This window comes from Alligator mississippiensis, chromosome 7 (genome assembly GCF_030867095.1).
Source record: "Alligator mississippiensis isolate rAllMis1 chromosome 7, rAllMis1, whole genome shotgun sequence".
In the NCBI taxonomy this organism is placed as follows: domain Eukaryota; kingdom Metazoa; phylum Chordata; order Crocodylia; family Alligatoridae; genus Alligator; species Alligator mississippiensis.
Genome location: NC_081830.1, coordinates 34,605,016 through 34,624,192, shown reverse-complemented (window position 1 = coordinate 34,624,192; position 19,177 = coordinate 34,605,016). Strand labels below are relative to the sequence as shown.

Genomic DNA, 19,177 nt, shown 5'->3' with positions numbered 1-19,177 from the left:
CTTTGTTCAGATGGAAACATATGGCCATTACCTGCCCTAGTCTGTTCCATTCTGGAGTAGCTATTTGTTCATGTTAAACAGGTTTCTACCATCTCCCCTGCAGAAAACAAATATAATGTTACAACTTTCAGCTACTGGACTTTAAAGCAGGGATAGGCATTGCCCTACATTGTCCTGGCAGGTGCATCACTGCAGGTAAAAAGGAAAGAGCTAAAGTAGACAATGCAGAATCTTCCAATTCTCTTGCTTATTTGTGTCTGCAACTTTTTGCTTCCCCAGGACGAGGTGCCCCATATTGCAATCCTGGGTTCAGGTGGTGGTTTGCGTGCAATGATAGCCCTGCAGGGAACCTTGGGGGAGCTGCAAAACCATGGCCTGTTGGATTCTGTCATGTACCTGTGTGGAGTGTCTGGGTCCACCTGGTAGGTGCACATGAAAAGACATGAGAGTGAGGTCCTTTGTAGAATTAACCATTGAGAATCAATGTTATTATTAGCTCAGTTCCCTGCTGTTTACTTCATGGACTAAAAGAAAAATTACTGTCTGTCTGTTATCTGAGAAGGTGAGAACCTCAGAATTTGAACTTCCAAAGAATCTGGGACAGCTGAAAATTGTAAGTTCATTGAAATGCAAGTGTCTAGTTCCACAGCTCTAATTTAGGGCTGATACTCTGTTAAATTTGTATCTCTGAAGCTGCATAACTGCATTTTTTTGGCACTTAAGCACAGTCTCTGGCTCAGAAGTGTTTGCATTAAGCCCCAAAACATATTCAGTAAGGCTGTGCTCTGGCCAGTTAGCTGTTCAGTGAAACAGGCCTTCATGTAAGGTCTGGTTTGTCTTGAAATGTTAGTCATAGGAAAACTATGACTAACAGGTATGAGATATACATAAGGATTACCTTGTCTTTTAGCCTAGTGGCCTTGTGGTTTGGACACTTGCCCAGAGTGTAGGAGATCCAGGTTGTAGTCTTCTTCAACCACAGAGGGGTTTCAACCTGTATCTCCTAGATTCCAGGAAACTAGTCTACCTACTTGCCCTCAGGCTAGACATACCTGATTTCAATAAGGTAAAAAAAAAAAAAGACATCTGTTTTGATATTACCATTTCAATTAATTTTGTTTTGACTTTCATTTTTTTTAATGCGGTTTTGTAAATACCGAACCAAAATTATTTTATCTTACTGAAACAAAATGCTTCAAATATCAGCAGCACAAACTGGCTCAATGTTCTTGAAACAACAGAGTGTTCTTATGTTTCTTGCTCAATGTCTTTTAAATTTCTTTTTAGTGGCAAATTTGGACGTTTTTGTTCCATGTTTGGAATTAAAAGCAGTACAGTACAGTCGCGCCATACGCGCATTTAACTTGCGCAAATTCAACTTTACGTGGGGGGGGCGGGGCTTCAGTTTGCGGCACCGGGAGGAGGTTTTGGCAGCATGGTGGTGGCCTGGTGGCACACAGCCATCCCCCCCACCACCCCGCGCTGCGCCGCTGCTGCCGGCCGCACAGCTCCAAGCATGGCTCTGCGGCGGCAGCGGGAGGTTTTGGAGTCAGAGGCAGTCGCTGCATGACTATGCATGATTTTCGCCTTACACACTGACCTCGGAGCCTAACCTCTCCGTAAGATGCGACACGCCTGTATTTTAAATCAGGTACCATGATCTTAAATCAGGAACCATACTCAGCCCCTCAAAAGCATTTAGACATCTAACTCTTTTGATATCAAATGCCTTTGAGTACAAGAGCAGAGACACTAAAAACAGAGTATAAAGGTATTTATTCAATCTGAAAATGCAGGTAGGCAGTTAGTGGGATAATCAAATATACTCTGGTGCACTCATTAGATGACTGTGAGCATCTGGATTCTTCTGAATGCTATCGAAGATGCTCAGCTGTGGGTCATGGGGCCCATGCATTGGTAATAGAGATTTCCATTTTCCTGCAATCTGTCCTGAGGGCCTACCTTGTAGCTGGTCAGCCAGCCATACAACCATTGCTGGTTGCAAATCTTGGACCTAGCTAAAATGATGACTGGAATTAACTGATAAAGACTGTGGAGGGCTAGTGGGGAGGAAATGGACTAAATCCCATTTCTCTCACCATATGTTTCATGTCGTACATAGGTGTATGTCTTCTTTGTACAAACAACCGGATTGGTCAGATAAATTGTTAAGCTTGGAGGAAAGAATGTGTGAAATGCTCCTCTCCAAATGGAGCTTTTCAAATGCAAAGATGATGTTGGAAGAGGCATCCAAGGAAAAAAACTACTCCCTCACTGATTTCTGGTCCTACATAGTAGTGCATTGGATGTTGCATGAGGTGGGTGAAAATCTTCCCTTTTATCTTTGTCTCAGGTGGGTGTCACCACCAAAAGTATCTGATCACTTCACAATCTTTTAAAGAATCATAGAAAAATAGGGCTCAGGCAGTCAGTCAGTTTAGCTTGCAGTCTAAACCACCCTGAGTAAACATTTTTCTAAGCTGCACTTAGAAGCCTCCAAGGCCAGAGATGCCATAACCTCCAGGTTATGTATTCCAGTGCTTAATGACCTTCGCAGTAAGAAATGTCTTCCTGGTATATAACCCACACTCTCCTTCTTGTACTTCAGGCCCATTACTTCTTTTCTGTCTGTGGCCACAAAGAATAGTTAATCACCTGTTGGTTTTAGCCCTTATTTTAACAACGGTATATCAACATATTCACCCCCACCCCCCCGGTCCCTCCACTCTGTCCTCTGTCTCTTCTCCAGGCTGAATTAGCCCAGGTCTTTCATGGTTTCCTTGTATGTCCTAGATGTCTAGCTACTTTTGTTGCTTTCTTCTTGATATCTTCCAAGTTGTCCATGTCTGTCTGGAAGCGCAGCATCCAAACTGGCCACAGTATTCCAGGTTAGGCTTCACTAGTTTGAAATAGAATTGGAGAATTGCTTCCCATGACTTTGAAGAATTTATCCCATAATCTTTCTATGATGCTGGAAAAACCCTGCTTTACAGATGAGGAAAGCAAGGAACAGAAAGATTAAGTGCCATAACTAAATTCTCAGAGGACCTCTCCAACACATGTACAGTTGGATCTGTTTCAAAGGGGGAATGTGTCATAAGTTTCCTTTACTTAAGTTTCTTCATATTTCTACTTTGAGAAGAAAAAAGGGAAAGAGTTTAACCATCTAGTTAGCCATCTCAGGATAGCATGTGTTGCTTTTCTGCCTGTACCACCACACAGGCTCTCCTTAAATCCTGGATTAAGGAAGATGGATAAGACTAAAGACTCCACTGAGCAAATAGTTTAAAGGTGCGTGTTTCTTTGAACAAATGTAATTTTGCCTTTCAGCTGGATAAAGGGAGTTTGTCTGACCAGAGGGCTGCTTCTGAAAATGGGAAAAACCCCTACCCCATATATGCAGCTGTGGATGAGAAATCTTTTAGCAAATTAGCTGAAAACTCTGCAGGTAAATTATGCAAAATTTATGATAAGTGCATATATTGTAACTTAATATCAGTAAGGTATATCACCTTTAATCTCAGCTTTATGTAAGATGTCTGAGTAATAGATATGTGCAGGCCATCTATAAAGCTAGCTAAAACTCATAAGCTTGGTATTGTGAAGCAGTTCTTGACAGACAGGCAGACAGACTTCTCAGGGTTTTCATGGCATTTTCAATACTATTTTTAGTATTTTTATTATGTTTATGTAGGATAGAAATATAGTGGTTGGTGCCATAGCTTTTAATTATACTTTGTTCCACACATGTAATCTGTGCCATGTATGTTTGTGTTGTATGTGTCATGATGTGCGTGGGGAGTTGTTGCAACGTTTATTTTTGCAGGAATAATTATGCTGACAAAAGAGCATCACATTCTTCTGAAATGTTATCAAGGCAACATACAAAAACAAGCTTCCCTCACTTTATGCAGGTTCTGTATGTGCAAATTCGCTCTTATAGTTTCATAGTTGGTAGGGTCAGAAGGGACCTGAGCAGATCAACTAGTCGAACTCTTCACTAACACACATAACTAAGAGATTATATAAGGTGTTAGCTCTGGATGCTCGTGCTAAGGTATGGGCTTAACTTGCATATTGTGCTCCCTAGGCCTTGTATGAAGTTACAAGGGTTTCCAGGTCTATTTTTATACAGTGATCACAAAAGTTCTGTTTATATTATACACGGCCTGTGTCTTGCACCTAAAATGGAATACAAGATCCTCCTACTTCCTGTAAAAATCATTCTGGATGCCTATAAATGTGCAGCAAGCCTGCTCCCATTTGCTGTTATTACATCACATCAGAGCAGACTCAATTATTTGAGTCTGCTGAAGTGCGGTAAAACTGGACTCCAGCAGACTCCAGTGCCGTGTGTATCAGTATCCCTATGCTGAAAAATGGCAGCTGGGGTGCTTTAACTAAAACATGTTTGAGCTTTAAAGCACCCAAGCCACCATTTTTCAGTGTTGGGATGCTGATACATATGACACTGTGGGCACTTCAATTAGAAAGGCTCTGAGAGCAGCTCTAATTAAAGCGCCACCTCCCCCACCCCTCAACTCCTGGAGCACATCTATGAATGCCCTCTTTTTCTTGTACATTCTACCTCTTATCTCATATATTTTAGAGCATCCAGTACCAGCTTTATAACTTAACCTTGTTGTCAGGAGAGACGGCTTTCAGGGGCTGAAAGCACAGCTGCAGATGGGTAGTAGTTCACAAGCTACCTGGCTGGAAGGCTAGGATCCAGCTCCAACTGATGATGAGTGGATGACGGTAAAGCCACAGAGAAGGTTGAATGTTCCAAAAGAATGCAAAGGGAGAGAGAAAAAGCTGTGGTGCTGAGAGAGAAGCAGAAAGCCTGGGTTGCCCTCTCAGGCTGGATTCAAACATGCAGGCACCTTTGGTTTGTGGTGCTGCAAACCCCTCTGCAGTGCCATAAACTGTATGAGCTGCACCTTAATCAGTGTGCAGCGCTTCTAATTTACAGTGCCAGGGCAATATTTGCTACTGGGATTTCCCACTAGTAAAATAATCCAACCTGGGGAAAAGCAGCATAAACCATGCAAATGTGGCAGGACCTAGGACACATGCTGAGATGGGGGAGCAGGCAGCCCATGACTGCCTGCTCTCTTGTCTCCACATGCTGTGGAACCCCTGTGCTATGGCACTCTGCACCCCAGCCAGGTGGAGAGAAGCTGGCTGGCGTGCAGGGTGCTTCAAGACAGGGGAGCAGGCAGTCCTGGGCTGTGTATCCTCTGCACTGAGGCACGTGGAGCCACTGTGCTGATGCATGCTGAACCCCAGCCAGCCGTGGAGCAGCTGGCTGGGGTGCAGTGTGCCTTGAGATGGGGAAGCAGGCAGCCCTGGGCTGGCTGCTCCCTTGTCTCCATGTGCTTCAGTGTGGGGGCTCTATGTCGGAATCCACAGTGGAGCCCCCACACTGAGGCACACAGAAACAGAAGAGCAACTACCCAGGGATGCCTGCTTCCCTGTCTTGAGGCACACTGCACCCCAGCCAGCCGGGGAGTGGCTGGCTAGGGCTACACAGCAGGTAGAGATGGGGAGTCAGGCAGCCTGAGGCTGCCTGATCCCCCATCTCCATGTGCTGCTCCTTGGCTGGCCAGGGCACAGGACGGCAGGGGATGGCTAGCCCCTGATGAGGCACCCTGTACCCCAGCCAATGCCTCCCTCTTGCCCCCTGACATTTGCAGCTCAGGGAGCAGTGGGACAATGTGTCCCACTGTAAAGCAGACAGGCAGGGGCATGCACTGCAGCACAAAGTGTAGCAGCACAATTTTGTGCTGCTTCTCTTGGTGCTGCTTCAAAGGCATGCCCCTGCTCATGTGGACATGGCCTCAGGATCTGAGGAAAGACCACAGATTTTGGCTTCTTTCTCTATTAGTTTGCATGCCTGTTTGGTTGTTGTTTGCTTTCTGTGGGGGCAAGTTTGCTCCGTGAAAGTTAAACTGCCTGGAAACACAGAACACAAAGTTGACTGTCCTTGAGAAGGAACTTGAGTGATTAACCTGCTTACACTTGTGCTGAATCTACGTAACTGAATCACCTACACTAGGGCTGTGCTAGCTGCTAGGGCAAAGCTTCGGTAGCTAATTTGATTTGGAGGAGATTTGGCCTGATATGGCGGATGAATCTCCAAATCTGAAATTAACTGGGAGATGCATTAATCTCTCCAAATAGAATCAGAAGCCTCCGAATCGTTTTGGAGAGACTCGGAGATTTGGCCATAGACTGTACAGGCAGGGACTAGGCAGTGCTGGTGGGAGCAGATGGGGGAGCAGCCAGACAAACCCCGGCTTTAGCCAGCAACCCCAGGAGGAGCATCTGGCTGCTTCCCTGGATACCCACTCAGGCAGGCAAGCCTGGCAGCCCCAAGAGAAGCTGCGGGGGCTGGGGGAATTGAATCAGGAACTGGGGGAAATGATTGGGGGCTGAGGGAACAAACAGGGGCTTCCCCCGCAGCTCCCAGTTCAATTCTTCAGTTCTTGGTTTGATTCCCCCAGCTCCCCAATCATTCCCCCAGCCCCAGCAGCTTCTCTTGGGGCTGCCAGCACTGCCTGCCTTGCCCTGGTTGAGGAGCAGCCGGAAGAGCTGTGGCTTCTCTTGGGGATGCCAGCTCAAGCCAGGGCTCATCCAGCTGCTCCCCCAGATGTTCCTGCTAGCCTGTAAAGTCTATGGTCAAATATGATTCGGCGCCCAACATCTTCAGATTCGGATTCAGCCAAATCAAATCGGGACGGTGTATTGAATCACTGTCCCTCCAAATCTAAAGTGAATACTTTCCACTTTGCAAATGCCTAATGTACACATATGCTACTTGAAATGTGTCTGTGCATCCACCCTGGCTCTAATGTGGCTTTATTTGGGCAGCAGCTTCAGCTAAGCCTTTGTTTTTTCAGAACATGTATTAATCAGTTGTCCAGGATGGCTACAGATGGATTTTCTTAACAACTGGCTTGAATATTGAAATGGGGGCAGCAAAGGACAGGAGATGGGATTCTGTTCAGAACACTTTCTACCACATACCAGTAGATCTTGTGGTAATTCATCTCCCACCTGAAATCTTTTCAAATTCTGTGTTCTCCCCTGATTTTTTTTTTCAGACACCTGGTTTGAATTCACACCCCATGAAGCCAGTTTTCTTGGCCACAGAGCCTCTGTAGACATCAAATACTTTGGAAGTGAGTTCGAGGGTGGGGTGGTAAAGACAAAGAAACAAGAAATGAACATGAGTTACTACCGAGGTAAGTACGTCCAACCCAGATTTTTTGTAGAGAGAAAGTGATAGAGGAAAAAAAAAAAAAAATATATATATATATATATATATATATGTACACATACACACACATAAGTGGAATCAGTATGGCTAAATATATTGCAAGTAAATTGTGTAATTCTGACATACTGTGTGAGTGACGTCACAGTGTTGAACAGGGAGGTGTGTGTCCAATTAACCTACTGACGCTCCTGGTTACACAGGTTGTTTGTAGCCCTTATTTCCTTTTTCTCTCCCCTCACCGATCAATATTATGACCACTATGGACAGCTAAGAACCATTCAATGTATGGGTGCAAGGTCCTGGCTCTCTTCTCAGTAAACTGTACTGTCTGGCTAAGATAACTGCTTGCTCAGCTTACTGGCTCCCATTAATCCTGATCTTAGGGTAAAGTTACACATTACATTGGGACCATACTCGGGGCACTTAAAATGCAAGTGGCTGCATGTTAAAGCTCTATCTCATGCTAAGTGTCCTCTGAGCATCTCAGAGTTATATCACTTTAAGTGAGGGTTAACTCTGGGCCAGGTTACATAGCTCATGTTAATGTAACTTCAGTCTGCTACATGGAGATGAAATGAGCAAATTGCAATCCTTCATGATCCCAGGATTCACCACTCTCAGCCCCCCACTCCCCCCACACACACACAGAGCAGGGATAGAGCCCAGGGGCCTGACTTCTAGGCACAACACCTTGCTTAGCAGCCTTCTGGTGGCAAGCAAGAATTGCACAGACAGAAAATGGTATTAATTCTAATGTGTGACTGTTCACACCATGTTTTAACTTTACCAGGACCTCACAGTCCAGACAGATTTAATATGGTCTAGTGTAACATGTAACTTCACTCATCTTAAAAGACTGGATATATGTATCTAGAATGGTTTAACTTGCATTAGTTTTCTACACTGGTGTAAATAACATTGGGAAAGGGAGCACACAGACTTGGAGAAATCCTAAGTTAACTGGGCACAGTTGGAAGTCTTAAGGTGCCTTGTCCTTGGATGGTAGAGGAGCAGGAAGAACTTGTTTGACTTGAGTAAATAAGTACTATGTAGGGCCTGATTCAATTCGGTGGAGATTTAGCCCGATTCAGTGCCTGAATCTCCAAATCTGAATTGAATCAGAGAACCTTTTAATCTCTCCAGATTGAATTGGAACCCTCCAAATGGATTCGGAAAGAGAAGCTTTAATCTTTTTTTGTACATACCTCCTAGCTAGCAGGTGGCTCAGGAATGCTGAGATGGTGTGGCACGTGGAGCTTCCCACAGAAGCGTGGGGGGCTTCTCAGCATGTTCAGCAGCAGACCTGGAAGTGGAACAGAAGTACTTTCAGTCCACTTCTGGGTCTGCCAGGGAGTGTGCGGGGGGGCCCCCCCAATACCACCCCTGGCTTGGTGACTGGTGCTTCCTGGGTCTGGGGTGCCACCCGGGGTCCCCTCATGGCTGATTGCCAAGCCAAGGGGGCCCAGTGCGCTCCCCAGTGGACCCAGAAGCGGACCAGAAGTACTTCCAGCCCACTTCCAGATTCAACGCAAAGCACACTGAGGGCCCCCCACCACACTCCAGTGGAGCGTTCCATGTGCCCCAGCATCGCAGCATTCACAAGCCATGCTGGTACCTCGAAGTATGTAGTACAAACATTTAAAGCTGTGTCTGTCCAAATCGCTGGTTCTGTGAATCAGCATTGAATCTTCAGATTCAAATTTGGCTAAATTGAGTTCAGGGACAGTGATTCGAATCAATGAAGCCAATCACTGTCCCTGATTCGATTCAGCTGAATCCAAATTGATTAGGTCCTGCTTCGCACATCCCTGATACTATGGCACATTCACTGATGTAAATTCTAGTGGTGTAATTTTACCCCTGATTTTCCTAGTGGCTGTTCTATGCAGGTTTCAGTTAGTTACTCCGGTGTAAGGTGGTATGCCCTGTGTTTGCTCCCTGAATACATAATCCAATATATCCTAAATATGACCAAGAACTGGTTGAATAACATATTTTAAGAATTCTTTCCTCTCTGTTTCAGTGTGTACAGTGAGAATTAGAATTTTCATATAAGAAGGATTTTTTTCCCCTCCCAATAGAAAACTAACCAAAAAACCCCATATTTTGATGCAAAACTGCTGAAAACCAAAAAAAGCTTCTTTTTTTTGCTAAATATGTTTTTCTGACAAAAAATCAGAAACTTTCAATGAATGTAGTCCCCCCACCCCCAATCCTACCAGCTTTATATAGAACTGGTGGGTGATGAGACATTTGTTTCCTTTGATGTGCTTTTCCCTCTCTTTTTCAGGTTTATGGGGAAGTTGCATTGGTAGCAAAGAGGAAAACATAAAATTTATAAAAGGTATGCCAGTTTACATCATCACAGTGTTTTGAATCATGTCCAGGTTATGAACTTACATAGAACTGACTTACAAAGCATAATTGATGTTTTATGTAGCGAGGTGTAGAAGAATCTAGAAAGGATTCTTCCCTCCTCCTCCCCCCAACCCCCAAGCCAGGGATGAAAAATAAAAAAAGACAAGAAATCTTCCCCCAGTAACTTTTTTTTAACAATACTAAGTCATAACTAGGATTATCTCCTTCCAAGTCTCTGTATTTTACACTAAGAAAGAAGGGAATATAATTTCTTAAAAAGAAGGAAAATGGAGTGAAAAAGAATGGGAAGCAAATAGCAGAGAACACTGTGAAAATCTAAACTGAACATGGAAAGCCAATTTTTATAAAGCCACATTCTCAAACTGGAAAGAAAATGGTTTAAAGGGGAAGGAAAGAAGAGGAAATCCTTCAGTTATTTATTTTGTAATCTATCCAGTATGTGTTTATTTGATTATTTGCTTGATTAACTCAGCTCATTGGGTCAAACAGGGTAATGTCATATGGGCAGGGATGAAGTAATACATAAGGCCTTCCCTCTCAGTTTATCATTTCTCCCACCTCTTGCGATTTACTTAAAATTAATGTGGTCTTTATTTGTATCTTTGTAGTCCAAATGCCTATAATGTAATCTTGGTCTGAGAGTATAGATAGCAGTGTGAAGACCATTAAATTGTGTGGTGGTATGTATGCACAATGTAAAACAACCAGACACCAGATACAAGCACATTCAGGATTTGTAGCTGGAAGGCAGAGATAGAGGTTCTGTAATTCCAACTGTGATTTCTATCCACAAACATTATAACCTAAAGGTTTTGTCCTAAAGCAGTGAATTGTCAGTGTCTTTGTGAAACGACTTACTTTCCTAATTGTTATTTCAGAGATGCTCAGTCCTTACCTCACAGAACTATCCGGGTCACCTTCTACACATCATGAAGGTCAATATAATAGTAAGTAGAATGCTATAATACAGAAAACATTGTGGCACACTTTCCTCTTATTCAAATGGAGTTTGCACCACTGCATTTTTTTACATGCATTGTGCCTGTCACTTAACATCTTGTTCTGGATAATAAGGAGTGAGAGAGAGCAGGAAAGGAACATGCATGGTACAATAGACTGAACTAGGGAGTATAAAAGATAGCTTTATTTGTGAGGAAATGTTTCTTTTTTTTAATTTCCTTAATAAAGGAAAAAAAAACAGTTATGCTCATTTAAAAAATGCTGGTAGACTTTTTCAGTAATTTCAGTAAAATAATTCAGTAAAGCAATTCCACACCCACCCCAATCAATAAAGGTGGTTTAAAAAAAAACAGTTTCTGGATGTTTTTCCAAACATGAGAAATATCAATCAATTTCTGTACAAAAAGTATGTTGTTTTGAAATACCATTTTGATAAGCATTTCTCTGTCCAGTTGAAAATACTGACCTGGCTTTCTTTCTTCATTGGAATTGTAGTGCCATTTCTCTGGTGATTGCATTATTGTCCATGGTTATATGAAATGACTGATAATCATGATGGCTTTTTATGAACTGTTTCAGGAAACAGAGCAGTTTTCAACACCTAGCACTGAAGTTGAAGGAAGGAAGTATGCACATATTGTTTCTCTATTTATCCCATGCAACTGAGGGTCTCACAAGGTTTTTTTTGATTGGAAGGAGAATTGATGGCAGGAGTCAGGGCTATTCTTTGGTGACAAATAGGCCTGTGCGACTAGGGAAGTATTTGCTTCAGATTCGGCCAATTTGAAGGACAGTGATTCAATTTGGAGATTCAGGTCACTGTCCTTAATTGATTCAGCCAAATCGGCTTCAGAAGATTCGGCGCCGATTCAGAGAGTTTCGGTGACTCAGCCATAGACTATAATGGAGAATCACTGAAATACCTATAACTTTGTCATTTCTTGGCAGATTTAGATGAGAACAGCAAAGATGGTATCACCTTCTGAGGGCATGAGGCCTGCCATGTTTCAAAGAGATAGGTGCAGGGGTTTCTGGGAAACTGCACCTCAAACTGCTGATCAGCAAAACTTGTGATGTGATATGTGTGTGTGTGTGTGTGTGTGTGTTAAGTAGGGCTGTGTGAGGCTTCAGATCCAGAGAAGCTTCGGATGCTTTGGCATCTGAAGCAGCATGTCTGGATAGAAGCACTGGCAGTTGATTGTCTGTATTGATTATTTCCTCTCCTTAGTCTCTGCTTTTGTAGGTGTTAATTGAAGGTAATTAGCTGGTTACATTTAGCTAGGTACTGTGTACTGAGCTAGTCCCTGAGTGAATCATGATTCATTGGTAACTGGCAACACAGTAGCTTAGCAGGCAGTGTCTCCCTGACCTAGTGTCTCTCAAAACCCCAAGACAGAGACAGTCAGTTGCACAAGCACCCATGGCACGATTTTTGTCTGTCAGCAGCTAGGGGTGCACGGCCCCAGAAGCCAGAACCTCTCCACCTATCTCCTCGACAGCTGGCAGGCTTTGTGGCCTCAGTAAGAGCTAACATCCCTGCAGTTTTCAGCCCACTGCGCCTTAACACACACAGGGTCATTAGTATCACCAGTTTTGCCTGTCAGCAGCTTGGGGTGCAGTTCCCCCCAAATCCCTGCACTGATCTTGAAACTTGGCAGGCTTTGTGGCCTCACCAGGAGCCACCACCCCTGCAGTTTTCACCCCCATGATGTACACATATACGTGACATGAGTTTTGCTTTTAAGAATTTGGGGCGCAATTCCCCCCAAACCCCTTGAAACTTGGCAGGCTTCATGCCTTCAGCAGAGACTATAATCCCTGCAAATTTCATCTGAATCAGACAAAAAACAACAAAGTTATAGATATTTCATTGATTTCCCCATTATACCCTATGGCCAGATCTCCGAGGCGGCTCCAAAGCTTCAGAGCCACTTCAGCCGGATCGAAGCAGAAACCCGGTCTGGATCTCCAGATCAGATCCCTGGCATCTGAAGCAGCCAGACTGGATTGCTGATGACTCGCAAAGGCCTAGTGTTAAAGCACAGCGGGGTGAAAACTGCATTGATGGTAGCCCCTGTTCTCACCCTTACAGCTCCACTGCAACCAATAAGCCTCAGGCCTCTCAAAAATCTTATAGGTCTGGGCTTTCCCCAGCCAGAACTGTGCAGTGGCTGAAGGTTATCAGGTGCCTCCTGCTCCTACCCGCCTTTCACTAGGGAGCTTCATGGTCCTGGCAGTTCCTGGGGCTGCTGCAACACTGGCAGTCCCACCCAGGCTTCCCTACCCTGGCAGGGTGCAGTTTTAGGTCATGCCCAGGATGATGTGGGGCCTCCTCCTCTCCATATAACCCAAGCTCTTATACCTCCAAGGACTTCCTGGCATGAAAGTTCAGCAGGGAGATGTTCTTCCCCTGCTGGCTGTGCTGGTGAGAAACTAAATTGCCACCTCCAGCTCTGAGAGTGGGGCATTAAATGGCCACCATCATTAGCACCTTTCCTTCCACATACATAGCCCCTCATGCAGGTATGAGGGAGGCCTGCCAGGTTTCAGGCAGAGTGCTGCAGGGGTTTCTGTGAACCTGCACCTCAAACTGCTGAAAGCAAAACTCACGTCACTTTTGTGTGTTTAAGGGATGTAAGTTGTAGCTGTGTTCATCTAAGAATGTAGCCCAGGCAAGGTTCTTAGGGTCAATCTGATATGTTTTATTAGACCAAGAGAATACCTGGAGAAATTCTTCTTTACAAGCTTTTGGGTTTAAAAACACTTCAACAGGCTGAGGAAGCATCTAGTTGGTATGTGTGCTATTCCTGGATGGAAGGAATAGTAAAGAAGCCAGAGGCTGGCATGCAGTGCAGGCAAGAAAGCCAGTCAATGAAAATGGAAATGGAGGCATCAGAGTGAGAGGGATGTCGCAGGTAAAAGTGAAGAGGTACCTGGGGAGTTGGATGGGAGGTAGGTTGTAGTGTGTCATAAATCCAATGTCTATATTGAGTCCATGAGTTTCTGTATCTATAAGGTTGAAGTGAAGTTCATAGGCCTATCGGTGAAAAGTGGTTTATAAATTCAAAGAAGCACCAAACCTTGCTAAGCTCATCACCAGAAGCCAACTTCCTACAACCCAAAATGCACAGAATGGATCCAGACCATGCCATGACAAGAAATGCAAAACCTGCCAACATATCTCCAGTACCCCCACAAACTGTGCACCAGAATCTATTACAGACAAGAATACCCATCTATCTGTGGGGGCACATTTCTCATTAAAAAAAAAAACCCACCACTGTCTGCAGTCTCTCAGTCCTGATCCTCAAAGTGAATTTAGAAACCACTTTTCACAGATGGGCCTATGAACTTCACTTCGTCAACCTCCTAGGTACAGAAATTCATTGACTTAATATAGACATTGGATTTATTCTCCTCAGTGAGATAGGTAGCCACTGACACCTTAGCGCTACCTGCCTGAGGCTGGGGTCTGGTGCCTCTGGACCCCAACACTGAAGCTATGCCCTTGGGCCGCATTGTCAGCAGCTGGCATGGAGGAGACTGACTGGTGCTGGGAGTGCTGGCATGGGAAAGTGGATCCTCCTCTCCCACATCCCCTTGCCTCTGCCCTTTTGCCTCTCTGAGTCTGTTCACGAGCACCCTGTGGCAGGGCACTGTTGGTGCCTGTCACTTTAAGAGCTGAGCCAAGCCAGCAGGTGTGTCCCAGGGGGATACAAACAGAAGTCCCAGAACACCCTTCCATGGCAGGAACCAAGGCCGGGGTGAGCTGCCGGAAAGAAGAAACAAAAAGACCTAAGGATGGGGCTCACTTACCTTCCATAGGAAAAGCCACGCCGCGCAGAGAAGAGCCACTGGCACGTTCATCAAACGCTTTTATTTGTGGCTGGGAGTAACACCGGTGGATGATGTTATCAGAAACAGTCATCTGGCAGATTTAAAAGCCATTGGCGGGGAAACAGGGAGGGCGGCAGCTAAGCTGGAGGCAGGAGGTGAGGCTGCTCCCCAGGCCACTCGACAGGAGCACCAGATCCATAAGGGGTCAAATGAGGACTCTCAAGAAGGGTCCCGGCTCCCTTAAAGGGCTACACACCCAGCACATCAGGACAGCTGGGCCAAGGAGGACAGCGCCGAAGGATCCTGATGACCACAGACACCAGATCTATGAGTGGGGTGGGCTGAGGCCCAAACCTCTACTGTTCTTTTCCTTTTCTTTTTTTCCTCTGTTTTATGTAGTCAATTTGAAGGGCACCCAGAGCCCGAAAAGTGGAAGGCATCCCCAATCAACCCACAGGGTCAAGATGAGGAGTGTGACATGGAGTGTGACATCTCAAAGATAAAATCAAGAATGGACGTTGAAAAAGGACTGGTACCCCATCCCGTAGACAACTGAGGCAAAGAAAGACACCAAGGGATGGGCAAGAGGGGATGAGCAGGAGTGAACATCAAAGAGACAGGCCAACAATCCATCACCTGACCATCTTGAGGGCTGGCGTACGGCTGGGGTATAGGGCAGATACAGCCCCATGAATGCCCACAAAGGGTAGCACCCGGTCCATGGGATCCCATGAGGGAGAGTCCCACTATTGAAGGGAAGACCAAGTTATGATAGGCGAGTGTCAGGGCCTCCCTCAAGGGCAAATGCAGCCCAGCACCCAAGTCCTGGGGACACGACTGGCAGTCTGAACTGAGCGTGTGCTCTAAGGCCACCAGAGAGTGCCTATACCAAGCCAGACAGGTGCAAGGTGTTTGATTGCAACAGCCATTTTAGATCCCTGGCTGTCTATATAAACAGGGCAGTTTGTTGCTGGCTTGCAGGCACACACTAACATCCCCTGGCTGCTAGGCTGAACACAACATTCTGGAGGTAAGGGCAGGAGCTGTAGGGGATGGTTTGGTGGCTCCAGGTCCAGGGCATGACCTAAAACTCCTTGGCATGGAGGAGAGGTCACTGATGGCCTGGCTGATCACACCAGTGCCCTGTGAGGGAGAGGTAGGCATGATATCCACCCCAGTGGCTCCAAATATCTGAGGTGAAGTGCAAGGTTACCTGCGGACCTCCCTTGCACAGCTCCTCCCTCAAGTACTCCCTGCATGCCTCATACAGGGAGGGCACCACTGTCCTGCTAAAGGTTGTGGGTGCAGGCACTTGGTATGATGGGGCCACGAGTGCCATGAGCCATCTGAACCCTGACCACTCAACTAAGGAGAAGTGCGGGCCATGCAGAGCAAGCATCTCCCTAATAGTCTGGGTGATCTCTCTCACCCTTGCAACGTGCCTGCCTTTCTCTGTGGCTTTCCCTTATTGCTCCAGGGTGGCCTGCCTCTGCTTCATGGGGATGAGGGCTTTGGAGAGAGAGGGGGACTTCTTTTGGGGCATGTTCCCACTGGTGCCAGGCTGAGGAGGAAAAAGGGCAAGGGGGTGCTGCCTCCTGAGATGCAGCAGCATCACCATGATGGTGAATTGTTTCACCTCCTTGTTTCAGCTGATCTGTCTTCTGCAGTTCTGGCAGATGGTATACTTAGGATCCTCTGCCACCTCAAATGATCCCACACTACACTACCCCCTTCCCCTCCCCCCGAACTTCTGGGTTGAGGGTGGGGATCCTGCCTTATCCCCTCCTCAGGAGGCAGAGGCATAACAACAGGAGCTGACTCAGCTGAGCCACTTGTCTCCACAACCTCAACCTCCTCTAAGGTATTTTCCAGAGAAGGAAACTTTGAGGGGTGTGGAGCACAAACACAGATTCCTCCTCAGCCCCCAGAATTTCTTTTGCGAGGGTGCTCAGGTCCCCTGCTTCCAGATCCAGCTCCTCCTCTGGCACTAGGAGGCTCACACTGGGAGATGAAATTGGAGGAGACTGCCATTCTGGTGCTGGTGGTATTTCTGGTGTTAGAGGTGGTGGTGCAGGTTCAGGGACAGGTACTGCTCCCACCTGCTGCCAGTGGGAGCAAAGAGAAGACTCATTGCTGCCAGCAAAGAGGATGCATCTATCTTTGTGGGGTGGACTTGCAGCTCTCCTCCTACCCCCTCTCACCCCTCCACCTCCTCTGCCAGAAGACCTGGCACCTGCCTTTCCAGCACACTTCATATTCTTTGCTGGGCTAGAAAATGTGTGCGTTCAGTTGTAATATCTCTTCTTCTCTCTCTGTGTGTAACTAATATTTCTTCTTCTTCTCAGATTACTGTATGTGTCTGACTACTATCTCTTCTTCTCTGTTGTCTTTACTGTATGTGTGTTAGTGTGTGTAATGTATGTGCTTTCCTGCACAGTCATGGATCACACTGCCAGGGAAAACAGAGCTTTCTTTTGAAGTGTGCGGGGTGGGGGGAATAACAAGAACAAATATGAGGTTTTGGGGGGAAGAATAAGTTGAAAGAAATGTATTGGATAGGGATCAGTAGAGGGAGTCTAGGCAAAGGTAATTACTAGAAAGTTGTATCCAAACCTTTCCAAGAGCAGAAACTAGCAGGAGACTGACTAGAAAGCCAAGCTAATCCAGTACCTTTCAGATGCTGTTGCTCAGGCAGAAACAGCTCACAACATGGACAGAAAGGCTGCAGGCAGAGGCTTATATGCTGTTTCTATGTCCTTCCCCCAAAGCACTGTGACTGGAAGGGGACTCAGGGAAAGATCACAGTCACTGGCCAGCTACAGATGTCAGTCCCCCCCCCCCCCCCGGGGGGGAACGGTGGGTAGCGTAGTGTGGGATCATTTTGAGGTGGCAGATGATCCTAAGTATGCTATCTGCCAGGCTCCAAATCGATTCAGAGGGGGTTTTTTTGGTCTCCCGATTTGATTCAGATTTGGCCTCCAAATTGGGCCAGATCTTCTCCAAATTGAATCGGTGACCGAAACTTCACAAACCCCTAGTAACAACATAATTACTCTTAATAAGATGTAAATTTCTTAGCTAAGAACATGCACCAACAAATATTTTTATGACTACTAGTGAGATGGCAAAGGCTGACAGCAAACTGTTCCTGAAACAATTAGCCAGAGAATCTATTTAAATGATGACTTTCAAACTGAAATCAGTGGTAGTTGGCAAACACTAATAAGTGCCTACCTTACCTCAGAGGCAAGGATTTCTTAGGATGACATCTTTTATTGGACTAACTTCAGAGTACAGCAAGCTAGATAAGCTTTTGAATGCAGACAATGAAGAAGCATGACTGAATAAAGAGCATCCCAGGCATTTAGTTGCTTACAGTGTTAAGAGAGGGCTGTAAGGGTCTTCATTTTTGGCCTTATCCACTGAAAATGACTAGTTAGGTGCCAAAAGTCCCTTTATGCATCTACTTGGTGGAATTTTACTCATCTGTTTTAATTAATTAACCCATAAGACAGTCACACGAGTGATGTTTTTATAACTCTCTGAAGTTCTTTTAATTTGTTTTCACATTTAGCTCAAGCATTCTTTCCAACAGAATCAATAATGAATATCTCCAGGATTATACACAAAACCAATAAATGCCTCTTACGCTGGAAATGGGGAAGCATCAATAACTTCCTATATAAATTCTGTAAGTAAAATAATGCTTGATAGTGTTGTGAATGTACCCCTCTCCTAGGACCATCTCTCAACAGCAGAAGCATTGCAAAACAATAAAAGACAAAGGAATGTTCTTTGCAGTATTATACACAACACACTACTAAAACAGGGTGATAACAACATCAAACATGTTAAGGCTAGCTTCTGCTACCACTAACATTGTCCACTTAATACTAATCCAGTGCCTGATGTGTGTGTGTGTATAAGGAAACAGCATTTAAATAAATTATTATATAACATTTCCCCCTCCTGACTTCTAAAAAGCTGACATACAGTAATGGGAAAAGTGGACAACCTTTTGCTCCTAGTGGTTTATATGACAATGCCTGGTAGGTGGGCGCAGGAATTCGAAAGTGGTGGCATTTAAGTAAATGGCCAGTGGCTGGAAAGCTTAAGATGAAAGAACTAGCTAAACTGAATATTATTAATTAGGAGCAACAGACATGGAGGGTCAGGGATGGGCATAAATGCTTGATAATGGGCACTTAAGGAAAGCAGTGGGAGAAAGGGCACTTGTGTATTTATATGTCATCTACTTATCCAGGAGGTGCACAGCCCCACTGCGGGTAACGCCTTGCTGCATCTGGTCCTGGCCACTGGGGATGACCTGGTGAGGGGACTGCAGGTCCTTGACCACCTGGACAATAGCGATCATCACCTGCTGGAATTCACTATCCAGCACAGGGTGTCAAGGGCTTATAGCAAGACTAAAGCCCTTGACTTCAGAAGGGCCAATTTCAATGAGCTTTGAAGATTAGTGGGGCCAGAGAAGGTAAAGGAGATGGGAGTCCATGAGGGATGGTCATACCTTAAGAAGGTGATCCTCCAGGCCCAAAGGGTAACAGTCCCTGAGAGAAGCAAGGGGGGTAAGAGTGTTCAGAAACCCCCATGGCTCAGCAAGGGCTACAAAAGTGGGCAGATCAGAATAGGATGGGGTTCAGCATAGATAAATGCAGGGTGCTGCACCTTGGGAGAAAGAATCCACAGCATATATACAGG

The 19,177-nt window shown here is 45.4% G+C and overlaps 1 protein-coding gene across 1 annotated transcript in view; it reads left to right on the top strand.

Moving 5' to 3' along the window:
- The window catches only part of LOC109280963 (cytosolic phospholipase A2 gamma-like), a 34,162-nt gene that overhangs the window by 7,876 nt on the left and 7,109 nt on the right, over window positions 1-19,177 (top strand). Inside the window, exons 3-9 of the mRNA XM_059731832.1 lie at window positions 280-422; window positions 2,123-2,318; window positions 3,331-3,448; window positions 7,107-7,247; window positions 9,573-9,626; window positions 10,540-10,608; window positions 18,033-18,149. Of these exons, the coding sequence (XP_059587815.1) occupies window positions 280-422; window positions 2,123-2,318; window positions 3,331-3,448; window positions 7,107-7,247; window positions 9,573-9,626; window positions 10,540-10,608; window positions 18,033-18,149 (838 nt within the window). The remainder of the gene's footprint in view (window positions 1-279; window positions 423-2,122; window positions 2,319-3,330; window positions 3,449-7,106; window positions 7,248-9,572; window positions 9,627-10,539; window positions 10,609-18,032; window positions 18,150-19,177) is intronic.